Source organism: Pan troglodytes, chromosome 9 (genome assembly GCF_028858775.2).
Source record: "Pan troglodytes isolate AG18354 chromosome 9, NHGRI_mPanTro3-v2.0_pri, whole genome shotgun sequence".
Classification (NCBI taxonomy): domain Eukaryota; kingdom Metazoa; phylum Chordata; class Mammalia; order Primates; family Hominidae; genus Pan; species Pan troglodytes.
In genome coordinates this window covers 10,000,669-10,015,000 of record NC_072407.2, presented here as the reverse complement: position 1 = coordinate 10,015,000, position 14,332 = coordinate 10,000,669, and the positions used below count along the sequence as shown (strand labels likewise).

Here is a 14,332-nt window from a genome sequence, read left to right as displayed (position 1 = left end):
GATGACTAGTAATGCTGAGCATTTTCAATATGTTTATTGGTTGCTTATATGACTTCTTTTGAGACATGTCTGTTCATGTCCTTTGCCCATTTTTTAATGGGATTGTTTTTCGCTTGTTGATTTAAGTTCTCTGTGGATTCTGGATATTAGATATTTGTCAGATGCATAGTTTGTGAATATTTTCTCACATTCTGTAGGGGATTGTCTCTGTTGATAGTTTCTTTTACTGTGCAGAATATTTTTTAGTTTATTTAGGTCCCTTTTGTCAATTTTTGTTTTTGTTGCAATTGCTTTTGGGGACTTACCCAAATATTTTTTGCCAAGGTCAATGTCAAGAAGAGTACTTCTATGGTTGTCTTTTAGGATTTTTATAGTTTGAGGTCTTACATTTAAATCTTTGATCCGTTTTGAGTTGATTTTTGTATGTGGTGAAAGGTACAGATCCATCTTCAATCTTCTGTATATGGATAAACAGTTACATCAACACCATTTATTTAATAGGGGGTCCTTACTCCATTGTTTGTTTTTGTCAGTGTCAAGAAGATCATATCACTGTAGCCACGCAAATTTATTTCTGTGTTTTTTATTCTGTTCTATGAGTGTAAACTATTTTTGGAATAGTTTTTTCTAATTCTGTGAAGAACGATGTTCATAATTTGATAGAAATAGCATTGAATCTACAAATTTCTTTGGGTAGTATTGCCATTTTTATGATATTGCTTCTTCCAATTCATGAGCATGGATTATTTTTCCATTTATTTGTGTCATCTCTGATTTCTTTCAGCAGTGTTTCGTAGTTCTCTTGTAGAGATCTTTTGCCTCCTTGGTTAGCTGTATTCCTAGGTATTTCATTTTATTTGCAGCTACTGTAAGTGGGATTGTGCTCTTGATTTCATTCTCAGCTTAGATGTTGTTGGTGTATAGAAATGCTACTGATTTTTGTACACCGACCCAACCATCTGGTGTCTTTAAATGATCCATCTCACATGTAATGATATCCACAGGCTCAAAGTAAAGAAATGGAGAAAGATATACCATGAAATGGAAAATGAAAAAAAGCACCAATCACTATTCTTGTATCAGATAAAACAGACTTTAAACCAATAAAAATTAAGAAGGACAGCACAGGGCATGACATAATGATAAAGGGTACAATCTAACAGGAAGCCTTAACTAACCTAGATGTATACATTTTCAACATTGGGACATCTATATTCATAAAACAGCTTTTTCTTGGCCCACAGAAAGAGTAAAACAACCACACAATAATGGGATATTTCAACACCCCACGGACAGTCTTAGCCAGATCATTAAGGCAAAAATCTAACAACAAAGTCCTGCACTGAAACTATACCCTTGACCAATTGGACGTAATAGACATTTACAAAACACCCCACCCAACAACCGCAGAATATACATTCTTCTCATCGTCATATGGAATATATTCTAAGATTGGTCACATACTTAGTCATAAAGTAAGCCTCAATAAATTCAAAAACATTGAAATCATACCAAACATACTCTTATATCACAGTGCAGTAAAAATAGAAATCATTACTAAAAAGTGCTCTCAAAACCACACAAATGCATGGAAATTAAACAGTTTACTCTTGGATAACTCCTAGGTGAACATCAAAATTAAGGCAGAAATGAAAAATTATTTTAAATTAATGAAATAGGGACACAATTTACCAAAATCTCTGGCATGCAGTCAAAGTAGTGTTAAGAAGAAAGTTTATAGCCCCATATAACTTCATCAAGAAGGTAGAAAGATCTCAAATTAACAAACTAACTTTGCACCTAAAGGAACTAGAAAAAAAAGAATACACCAACCCCAAAGCTAGCAGAAGAAAATAAAGTAAGAAAAGACCTTAATGAAATTTAGATGCAAAAATATATACACAATGTTAATGAAATCAATACTTGGTTCTTCAAAAAAAAAGTTAAGATTAATAGACCCCAGCTAGATTAACAAACAAAAAGAGAGGATCTAAATAGGCACAATCAGAAATGACAAAGGCGGTGTTACAACTGATCTCACAGAAATACAAGAGATCTTCAGACACTACTATGAACAATTCTGTTCACACAAATGAGAAAATCTGGAGGAAATGTATAGATTTTGGGAAGCACACAATCTCTTAAAATGAATCAGTAAGAGATTAAAATCCTGAATAGACAAATAGCATCTTCTGAAATTGAATCAGTAGTAAAGAAACTACCAACAAAAAAAAAAAAGTCCTGGACCAGACGGATTTACAGCCAAATTCTACTAGACATCCATAGAATAACTGATACCAATTCTACTGAAACTATCCAAAAAAATCAAGGAGAGGGGTCTCCTCTCTAACTCATTCTATGAAGCCAGCATCAGCCTGATACCAAAACCTGGCAGAGACAACAACAACAACAAAAAACTTCAGGGCTATATTTCTTATGGACATAAATGCAAAAATCCTCAACAAAAGATTAGCAAACCAAATTCAGAGGCACTTTGAAAGGTTAATATACCATGATCAGGTAGGCTTTTTTTCTGAGATACACGGTTGTTTCAACATAGGCAAATCAATAGACATGATTCACCATATAAACTGAATTAAAAGCAAAAACCATAAGATCATCTCAGTAGATACAGAAAAAGCTTTTGATAAAACTGCACATCCCCTCATGATAAGAAAAAAAAAACCTCAACAGACTAGGCAATGAAGGAACATACCTCAAAATAATGAGCCATCTATGACAAATCCACAGCCAACATCATACTGAATGGGCAAAAGCTCAAACTATTTCCCTTGAGAATCAGAACATGACAGTGATGCCTACTCTCACCACTTCTATTAATCATGGCACTGGAAGTTCTAGCCAGAGCAATCAGGCAAAAGACAGAAATAAAAAGCATCCAAATAGAAAAGGAGGTCAAACTATCTCCTTGCTGACTATGTAATTTTATACCTAGAAAATCCTAAAGACTCTGTCAAAAGGCTCCTAGAACTAATAAACGACTTTAGTAAAACTTCAGGGTACAAAATCAAAGTACTACAATACATTATTATTAATTACAGTCATCATGCTGTGTTAAACTCAGCCAGACTATTTGTTTTCTCACTGAATGGTCATGAAATCATGGCCCAAAATCAATAGACCAGAGACATATGGGTTTATTTCTCAACTCTCAATTTGATTCCAGTGAGTTTTATGACTATTCTTATGTCAGCACCATGCTTTTTTGAGTATAATAGCTTTGCAGTAAGTGTTAAAATAAGAAAATGTGAGTCGCTTTTGTTTTTCATTTTTAAATTGTTTTGGCTATTCAAGGGCCTTTTCTCTTCTATATGTATTTTAGTTTTATCTCTCTCCATTCTGCAAAAGAAGACATTGAGATTTTAACAGGAATTTCACATGATATATAGATAACTTTTATGAAAATGACCACCTTAACAGTATTAAATCTCCCAATCCATGAACATAAATATTTTTCCATTTATTTAGACCTTCATTAATTTTCTTCACCAGTGTTCAGCAAAATACAACTGATTGAGTATTGCTCTTGTGTTGTGCAAAGTTGCTGCATTTATCAGTTCTAATAGTTTTTTGTGAATTCTTTATGATTTTCTACATGTAATATTATGTTTTCTGCAAATAAAGGTAGTTTACTCGTTCCTTTAAAATTTGAATAATTTTTCTTTCTTTTTCTTGGCTAATTGCTCTGGCAAGAACTTCCAGTACAATGTTAAATAGTAGTCATAAAAGCAAGCATCCTTGTCATGTTCATGATCTTAGGGGAAAAGCTTAATTATCCCTTTGGATATTCACCATTGAGTATGATGTCAGCCATGGGTTTTTCATAAATGCCCTTTATATGAGGAATTTTCTGGGTTTTGCTATTAAAATGTTTATATTCTACAACATAACAAAAATCCCACTAGGTTTATGTCTATGTATATGTGTCTGTATGACATCTTGAATGTACCAGGCATTTTCTTGTAGTATAACTTGCATTCTATATTTTAATATTATTTTACCAGAGATGACAGATTAGGGCCTTCTCAAGTCTTTTCTGGACATTTTCATAATCATGTATGCATGTGGTGTGTTTTAGCTTCTCAGGAACATTTCAGAGCTTTGAAAAATCCCCTATGATCAATACATTCCCCAATTTTTTCTTTTAAATTTTTCGGGTAGCCTTTTGTTAGTTCCCACTGTTATTCCTGCTTCAGAAATCTGTGATGTTAAACAATTTCTGCTGATTGTATTTGACTCATAGCCCAACAAAAATCTTGTTCACAAAGACTAAGCTTTGAGTGGTGTCAAATAGATATGCACACTGTAGAAGAGATTTCCAGAGAGTTGCCATCAAATGTCCATTGGTGTATGAATTGATAAAGAAAAGTACAATGGAATAGATGATGAGATACTGATTTCATGAAAAATTCTATCAAGGGGGTTTTAAAATGAGAAAATAAAATATTTTATTAGGACTAGAAAGAGAAATTTGAAGAAGAGAGAGTCAGGGAACTAACTGAAGAAGATGTGATAGAAGAACAAAGACAAAATCCCAAGTATTTACCAAGAGTTTGGCAATTTAATTTTGAAGTGAGAAATTAAACATATTCTGTCAGTGTCAGTAAATGAATATAAAATTTGGGAAAAACAAGAGAACAATGATAAACTCTTGCCATATTGTTTCAGTATAAGGAGGAAGAGATTGAGAAGAGGAATTCTCCAGAGTCTATTAACTATACTACATCAACGCCTCCAAGATACTATGGTACCCATCCCAGGGGAAGTGGGGCTACAAGAACAGTATAAATATCTCCTATTGGCATAATAAATGGTGCACCCCAAGAATATGCCAAGGGATGTTTTGTAGAGATTTTGAGACTAAGGTAAGTTATATCATGGTTAGGCTGTGAAAAATACCAGGAGGGATGGAGAAAGAGCTCATGGCAAGCTAGTATGGAGAGATGCAGGAAAGGTGAAAGTATGACAAGATGAAGAGTGAATACACACTCATACTGATAAACACCTCAAACTGTATTTTTGCCTACACACACATATGACCATGCAAAGTCTCAGATGCAAAAGTAAAGTGTGAAAGCTGATGAGGAAGAAATTGTACCAATATATCCCATATCTCTTTAGCTATTATTTCTGACTCTGTATATATATGTACACATGTGAACAGCAAAAGAGCAAGACTAGCTCTCTGTATTTTCTAGAACATACAAAATATAGCATAGGTGAAGATAGAATGATGGTTACCAGAAGCTGGGAATGGTAGTGGGGGACTGGGGGGAGGTGGGATGGTTAATGGGTACAAAAAATAGAAAGAATGAATAAGACTTAGTATTTGATAGCATAACAGAGTGATGATAGTCAGTAATAATTATACATTTTAAAATAACTAAGAGTGCAATTGGATTGTTTGTAACTCAAAGGATAGATGCTTGAGGGGATGGATACCCCATTCTCCATGATGTGCTTATTTCACATTGCATGCTTGTATCAAAACATCTCATGTACCCCATAAATATATATATCTATGATATGTACCCACAAAAATTAAAAATAAAGACAAATTTTAAAAATATGTTTTTAAATTAATTTATAAATAAATGAATCAGGAAGAAGCATGGCCCTGAGGAATAGACTTTTATGAACATAGACTTAGAGCTAGAGTGATAAAACATCTGAGAAATGGAATAAGGTTACATGATAGCAGGCTGGTCATGAGACTGTGAGATTAGATAAAGATGAGAAAACCGGTGTACATTATCTCTTTTACTTATGCTCATCTGTTCCAGGATGTGGGAATATGGATAGGTAGGGTGTGGTGGAGGTTGGTGCAATAGGGTAGATTAAGAAGATGACACACTGAGGACGTGGCTGCTGGATAGCTGGATATAATTCCATGTAGGACCTTAGAGTTAGGGAGTCAAAACGGGCTGAGAACCAATTTTATTTTTAAATCCAGCAGAGATTGGAAGATATGTAAATATGTGTTGAAATAATGGTTAAGTAAACATTTATTGGATAATTAATTGATTGGTTGCTTTGATCAGTATTTATAAACTTGGAAATGATATTGTCCTAGGGAGAAGGGAAGCATTAATTTCCAAGTCTTCTTTTAAAATCCACAGAGATACATGGGATAAGTTGCTATCCTTGGAATGTAGCCATATTTTTATTTTTTCAGTTCATGCTGTATGGAGCCCCTAAACATGACCAAGACATCAGACTTAATAAGAATCTCTGGATAAGACCATTGAAGAGGATGACTGATTTCATTTTTATATCCTAAGTGGCCACTGTGCTTCTTTTTTTCCCACTTTGCCCCTGCTTATTTATACAGAATAAAGTTTTCTTTCTTTTTTGTCAGAAGAATTTCTCTGTAAGTCAGCATAAGCCTAACTTCCTCTATACAATTTTTCTTGACTCACCTCTACATTTAAAACATCCTGTGCACATTTCTGCCATAGCACTTGCAGTACAGTTCTTAAATTTCATGTTTGGAATTTTATCTTCTTTACTACATGGTGATTTCCTTAAGGATATATGACCAGTTTTATTCATTTTTTGTATTTAAACTTCCTAATTACCACCGATATATAGAGAACCTCTTCAATATTTGATGGGATAAATTGTGAAAGGTATTTCGCTGCCTATTTTGTGTATTCTCAATTAGTGAAAAACAGGAAGTTTATACCCTTATCTCTGATAGTTTCACCCAAGTTTATACACGCACATTGTCTCTCTCTCTCTCTGAAATAATTTCCCAAATTATCAAATAATCTCTCATTTTTGCTATTCTTCATATGCTTCAAATAGGTACTACCAGCAACGCATTTTTGTTGTTACAGGATTAAAGTAGAACTTGCTGACATTCACACACTTTTATCTCTGCTGCGTACATCTCAATTCTGACTTCCCCCAGTGTTCAAGTATTCTTAAATTGTAATCAATGCTTTTTGTGTAGTTGCCACGTCACATTTAACCAATTCTGCATTATCTGTAAAACTAGTTTTGCCCAAGTAAAAGTAAGTTGCACAGTAATGAACTTTTTGCTTCAAAATTTGAATTTACATATATGTAAATTCGGAATTTACATATATGTAAATTCGGAATTTACTATATTGGAGACATCCATAAAGACAAAACAGCTGGGATAGAATTTGAGTAGCAGCTAAACTGTAGGTCATCCAAAGGGCTTCTACTTTCTTCCCATGAATATAAGACTGAGATATATTTGAAAATTTTCTAGCCCAGAATATTTAGTTTCCTTGCCACAGAAAAAGCTGGCCTATATATAAACAGTTTCTTTACTGAATGCGTGTATTTATGCACTCTCCAAATAATAGGATTATCTAGATTAAAATTATCTCTTCATCCATGTTCCATCATAGCTGCAAAATACTCTTTGTCAAGTATTTTCTTTTCCTTGTTTTTACCCATTTTCCAAATCCGATGGATAAGCTTCTTTTCTCAAACACAGGTGTGATGGAAACTAAATTATTTATTTCCTAAAATATGACATTAAAATTACCCACAGTTTTGCCTCCTTGTAATCAATGTCTATTTGTGGAGGTTTTAAATTGAGAACTATTATGTAGCAGATCTTTTTCCTGCATATGAGCAAGATAAATTGTTTCTTCTCTCAGAAGTATACAGTCTAGTAGTCACAAATTGTATACAGTATATACAGTCTCAATTGTATACAGAAGTATACAGTCTAGTAGTCCCAAATTGCATACAGTATAGTCTAAATTGTATATAGAAGTATACAGTCTAGTAGTCACAAATACCTGTAAAAATGCATAACAACACAGAAACAGGGTTTTACACACTACATTTTCGATTCCCAAATAGAGGAATAGTTGAGATTACAAATACCTTGATCATGAAGCAAAAATATGTGTAACATTTCTATAGACACTGACCCTGGAACTTTATTTTTCTCATTTAGTTCTGGCTAAATTCCAGATTTTGCATTTTTATTTGGCAGATGACATTCTTCTGCCATTTCTTTTTATATTAGTCTTTGATATTAGGTAAAGGGGCAGTAGAACAAGACTGGTTCTATTCCTGGTACCAATGTTGCTCAGGAGAGGCTAGGAGAAATTGTGGAGAGTATTTTACCTTACTCATGAATATATATAAAGAAAGATTAATATGTTATTGTGAATTTGACTAGAAATCTGAACAAAAGCAGAAGTGGAACAAGAATTACTAATAGGAATATTATAATCGTCGCTGGTGTGCCCAGCAGCTTTATATGGCAGGAAGAATGTCTACGTCTAATCACACCCAGTTCCATCCTTCTTCATTCCTACTGCTGGGTATCCCAGGGCTAGAAGATGTGCACATCTGGATTGGAGTCCCTTTTTTCTTTGTGTATCTTGTTGCACTCCTGGGAAACACTGCTCTCTTGTTTGTGATCCAGAGTGAGCAGAGTCTCCATGAGCCTATGTACTACTTCCTGGCCATGTTGGATTCCATTGACCTGGGCTTGTCTACAGCCACCATCCCCAAAATGTTGGGCATCTTCTGGTTCAATACCAAAGAAATATCTTTTGGAGGCTGCCTTTCTCACATGTTCTTCATCCATTTCTTCACTGCTATGGAGAGCATTGTGTTGGTGGCCATGGCCTTTGACCGCTACATTGCCATTTGCAAACCTCTTCGGTACACCATGATCCTCACCAGCAAAATCATCAGCCTCATTGCAGGCATTGCTGTCCTGAGGAGCCTGTACATGGTTGTTCCACTGGTGTTTCTCCTTCTGAGGCTGCCCTTCTGTGGGCATCGTATCATCCCTCATACTTATTGTGAGCACATGGGCATTGCCCGTCTGGCCTGTGCCAGCATCAAAGTCAACATTAGGTTTGGCCTTGGCAACATATCTCTCTTGTTACTGGATGTTATCCTTATTATTCTCTCCTATGTCAGGATCCTGTATGCTGTCTTCTGCCTGCCCTCCTGGGAAGCTCGACTCAAAGCTCTCAACACCTGTGGTTCTCATATTGGTGTTATCTTAGCCTTTTTTACACCAGCATTTTTTTCATTCTTGACACATCGTTTTGGCCATAATATCCCACAGTATATACATATTATATTAGCCAACCTGTATGTGGTTGTCCCACCAGCCCTCAATCCTGTAATCTATGGAGTCAGGACAAAGCAGATTCGAGAGAGAGTGCTGAGGATTTTTCTCAAGACCAATCACTAACCAGTTGGAGGTTGGAGAGTCTGTCACTCTAACCTAATAGAAAGCAGAAAAACAGAAGGGAATGCTGCAGCCAATAACATTATTTATCTGTTAACTGAAGCTTTTGACTTTAATTATAATAATGAGAATTTTACCCTTATCGAACTCTCCTTTTCCAAGTTCTTTTGTTTCCATTGCTGGATCCTCAAGGCAGTTTTATAAAGTATGTATTAGTTTTTCCACTCTTGTGATTAATATACTTATGTTCGGAAAAGTTGAGTGATTTACTCAAACTACATGTTTAATAGGAAGTAGTAATTTAAGCCAAAGAGACTGCCTTATAGTTTTCTTTAGTATGTTTAAGAAATAACAGAATACGGAATAAAATTCTTACTTTAAAAAGATAATAAACAGAATAAGTGGCTTCTAGAATTCTTAAAATAATAATAATAGCTTACTCTAGTAATAATATTAACATACCATAGATGCAGTGTAGATATATGGGTATTGGCAGGCATACCACACATGAATATACTCATATCATGCCCACCATAATCTTATTCAATAGTTACTATAATTTCCCTCATGCACCTAGAGATGCAAGCATAGTCGTAAAATTAGATATTAAAGGAAAAAGGAAATAATGCAGCATGAGCATGACATATACATTCGTAAATATTTCATTCATTTGCTTGTTTAATTATTTAAATAATACTTACATAATATATTTATACATATATGAATATATGTGCGTGTGCATATGCATACTTCTACTATGTTTCATGTGTGGGTTTATGAGCTGTAGGAACATTCGAAGACACAGTGTATTGTCTTTAAGTACTTATATACTTTGAGAAAAAAGAAATAATAAGTTGTTTCTAAAGTAGTGTTGAGACATTTTTTTTTTTCTTCAGGAGATTTGGAAATTGTGTGGCTATTAGCAGTTTCATTCATAATGAAATTTATAATCCCTTAAAAAGCTTGGAGGAAGATAATTGCAGGAAGAACACCTTGAATGTAAGTTCTTTATTGCTGCTCTGCCTGCCATTTATACAGTTAAGATATAGGATTAGGCAGTAGACCACAACAAGTGGCATGTGCAGACTATAAAGCAAAGACACTTAAATTGAGCTGTGATTCAATGATCTCCTATAGAAAGCAGCCCTTAGGTCAATCACTGGGTGACCAGATAGGAGCAGAATGTGCTCTGTGGAAATTAAGGGTTTAGGACCAGAGTCTACCATTTTCTTATGGGAGATTCCAGAGAATGATGACATGGAGGATCTCCCTCTCTTGGCTTCAGGCAAGGTTCTACTTGTTATATAAATCTTTCCTCCTCAGGGTCACAGCCCTGCAACTGGGCAGGTGTTTACTGGTAGAATGTAGGCTGGAAGGCTGTGGAAGTACTTGATGGTTTCTTTCTTGGAGAAGATTCTCTGGCCATGGCAAGACAGTTGAGTGTATTCTAAAGACATCTCAGTAGACAAGGTAGGGCCGGAAAAATTTAGGTAGGGCTCAGGACTGAGGGAGCAGGAGCAACTAGGGAGGAGAGAAGCAACACCAAGGAATATGGGTAGAGAGAAAGTGAGATATTCTGGATGAAATTTAAAAGGATTATAAGAGTGAAATGGTAGATACGTATTCTTTTACAATCACTTTCAGAGAAATCTCCCAGATAAACAAAATATATATTCATTTTTCTGTTGTTTCTGTATCTTTCCTGGGTTTGCTTTGTCTTCCTGTGTCTGGATAAATAGTTTTAATCATTTAAAAATGTGTATGTGTTTGTGTTTATATGTTCATAGAAAGGAAATGATAGAAGGCAATTTAATTTACCAGTATGGATTGAATAATTGGAATTATCAGTTTGAATGTATTGATTGAACCAGCACTTTCTAAATAGTGATAGGCAAGACTTTTTCTAGATTTTATTCCAGGGGTGCAAGGATGGCTCAAGATATACAAATCAATAAATGTGATTCACCATATAAGGAGAATTAAAAACAAAAAACATGATCATCTCAATAGAGGTAGAGAATATTACATAAAATTCAGCGTCCCTTCAAGATAAAAACTTTCAACAAAATAGGCATTGCAGGAACTTTTCTCAAAATAGTAAGATCCATATATAACAAACTCAGCCAATATCATATTGAATGGGTAAAAGTTGAAAACATTCTCCCTACGAACCAGAACAAGACAAGATGCCCACTTTTAGTCTTCCTTTCAACACACTACTGAAAGCACTATTCAGAGCAAACAGGCAAGAGAAAGAAATAAAAGGCATCAAAATTGGAAAAGAGGAAGTCAAATTCTCTGTTTGCTAATAATATAATGTTATGTTTAGAAAATTTTAATGACTCCTCCAAAATACTCTTAGATTTGATAAATAAATTCAGTAAGGTTTCAGGATAGAAAATGAATGTTCAAAAACCAGGAGCTCCTTGGGGAATCTTTCCACAGTGCCTGAAATAATTTACATTCTCACCAGCAGTGTATAAGCATTCCGTTTTCTCTGAAGCCTCTCCAGGTTTTTGATTTTTTAATAATAGCCATTTTGACTGGTATGAGATGGTATCTCATTGTGGTTTTGATTTGTTTTCTCTGATGATTGGTGATGCTGAGCATTTTTCATATGTTTGTTTGTCTCTTTTATGCCTTCTTTTGCGAAGTGTCTGTTTATGTCCTCTGCCCATTTTTTAATGGGATTATTTGTTACTTATTGATTTGTTTAAATTTCCTGTGGAATCTGGATACTAGACTTTCATCAGATGCTTAGTTTTCAGAGATTTTCTCCCTTTCCTTAGGTTGTCTGTTTGCTCTGTTGATAGTTTCTTTTGCTGTGCAGAATTTTTTTATTTTAATTAGGTCCCACTTGTCAATTTTTATTTTTGTTGCAGTAGCTTTTTGGGACTTACCCAAAAATTCTTTGCCAAGGCCAATGTTGAGAAGAGTATTTTCTAGCTTTTTGTCTGGAACTTTTATGGTTTGAGGTCTTACCATGAATCTTTAATTCATCTTGAGTTAATTTTTACACACAGTGAAAGGTAAGGATCTAGTTTTATTCCTCTACTTATGGAAAGAAATACAAACTAGGTATCTGAGCACCATTTATTGAATAAGGAGTTCTTTCCCCACTCCTCATTTTGTTGGCCCTGTCAAAAATCAGGTGGTTGTACATGGCAGCTTTATTTCTGAGTTTTCTAGTTTGTTCCGTTGTCCTATGTGTCTGCTTTATACCAGTGCCATGCTGTTTTGATTACTGTAGCCTCATAGTATAGTTTGAAGTGGTGTGACACCTCCAGTTTTGTTCTTATTGCTTAAGATTGGTTTGTCTATTTGGGTTCATTTTTGATTCCATATGAATTTTAGAATAGTTTTCTAATTCTATGAGAAATGCCACTTGTATTTTGATAGGAATAATGTTGAATCTATAAATTGCTTTGGGCAGTAGGTCATTTTGATGATACTGATTTTTCCAATCCATTTTTCCAATCTAGCATGGGAGCATAGGATGTTTTTTCATTCATTTGTTTTGCTTCTGATTTTCTTCCATGCTGTTTTGTAATTCCTATTGTAGACATCTTCCACCTCCTTGGTTAACTGTATTCCTAGGTATTTCATTTTGTTTGTGGCTATTGTAATTGGGATTGTGTTCTTGATTTGATTATCAGTCTGAACATTATTTTTATATAGAAATGCTACTGATTTTTGTACGTGGATTTTATATCCTGGAACCCTGATAAAATGGGTTCTCAGTTCTAGCACCCTTTTGTCAGAACCTTTAGGGTTTTCTATGTATAGAATCATATCATCTGCAAAGAGAGATAGTTTTCTTCAAACAGAGCTACCATTTAACCTTGTGGTCCTACTACTGGATATATACCCAAAGGAATATAGCTCATTATACCAAAAATACACAAACACTCATATGTTCATCACTGTGCTGTTCACAATAGCAAAGACATAGAATCAACCTAGGTGCCCATCAATGGTGGAGTGGATAAAGAAAATGTGTTACATATAAACTACGGAATACTAAGCAACCATAAAAAGAATGAAATCATATGAATGAAATCAACATGGATGGAGCTGGAGGCCATTATCCTAAGCAAATTAATGTAGGAACAGAAAACCAAATACTGCATGTTCTCACATGTGAGAGCTGAACACTGAGCAGACATGCTCATGAACATGGGAACAATAGACACAGAGGACTACTAGAGGGAGGAGGGAAGGAGGGGGTCATCAGTTGAAAAACTACCTATTGAGTACTATGCTTACTACCTGGGTCCAATATACCCAGGTAACAATGCGCACTCTGTATCTAAAATAAAAGTTTTTTTTAAAATAAAAGGTAGCAAAGATTAGTAGCATTCCTATACACCAATAACATTCAAGCTGAGAACTAAATCACAAAGTCAGTTCCACTTACAATAGCTTAACAAACACTTAGGAGTATATTAAACCAAGGAGATGAAAGATCCTTACAAGAAAAACTACAAAGCACTGATGAAGTAAGTTACAGATGACACAAACAAATGGAAAAATAATCCTATGTTCATAGATTAGAAGAATTAATATTGTTAAAATGACTGCACTGCCCAAAGCAATCTACAGATTCAATGCAATTCCAATCAAAGTACCAACATCTTTTTTTCACAGAATTAGAAAAGAAAATCCTAATAATCATATGGAACCAAAAAAAGCTCATATAGACAAAGCAATCCTAAATGAAAAGAAGAAAGTTGCAGGCATCACATTACTTGGCTTCAAATTATACTACAAAGCTATAGTAACCAAAACAGCATGATACTGATATAAAAAAAGACATAGATTAGTGAAAAAGAACAGAGGACCCAGACATAAAGACACATACCTCCAGCCAAATGATCTTTGACAAAGTTGACAAGAACATACCTTGAAGAAAGGACACTTTCTTTGTAAATGGTGCTGGGAAAACTGGATTGCCACATACAGAAGAATGCAATTGGATCACTATCGCTCACTGTATATAAAAATTTACTCAAGTTACATTACATACTTAAATTTAAGACCTGAAGTTATAAAAATTCTAGAAGAAAACCTAAGAAAACTTTTCTGGACATTGGCCTAAGCGAAGAATTC

General features: G+C 34.6%; 1 protein-coding gene across 1 annotated transcript; it reads left to right on the top strand.

Moving 5' to 3' along the window:
* The first annotated feature begins 8,272 nt into the window (after positions 1-8,272).
* On the top strand, positions 8,273-9,226 carry OR52E8 (olfactory receptor family 52 subfamily E member 8). Its single transcript, XM_521798.5, has one exon. It carries the CDS (start codon positions 8,273-8,275, stop codon positions 9,224-9,226), a length of 954 nt encoding a protein of 317 aa, XP_521798.2.
* Positions 9,227-14,332: the final 5,106 nt, after the last annotated feature.

What these genes read in the sequence shown, in the direction of transcription:
- OR52E8 (XM_521798.5), top strand. Translation starts at nt 8,273, where the DNA reads ATGGCAGGAAGAATGTCTACGTCTAATCACACCCAGTTCCATCCTTCT.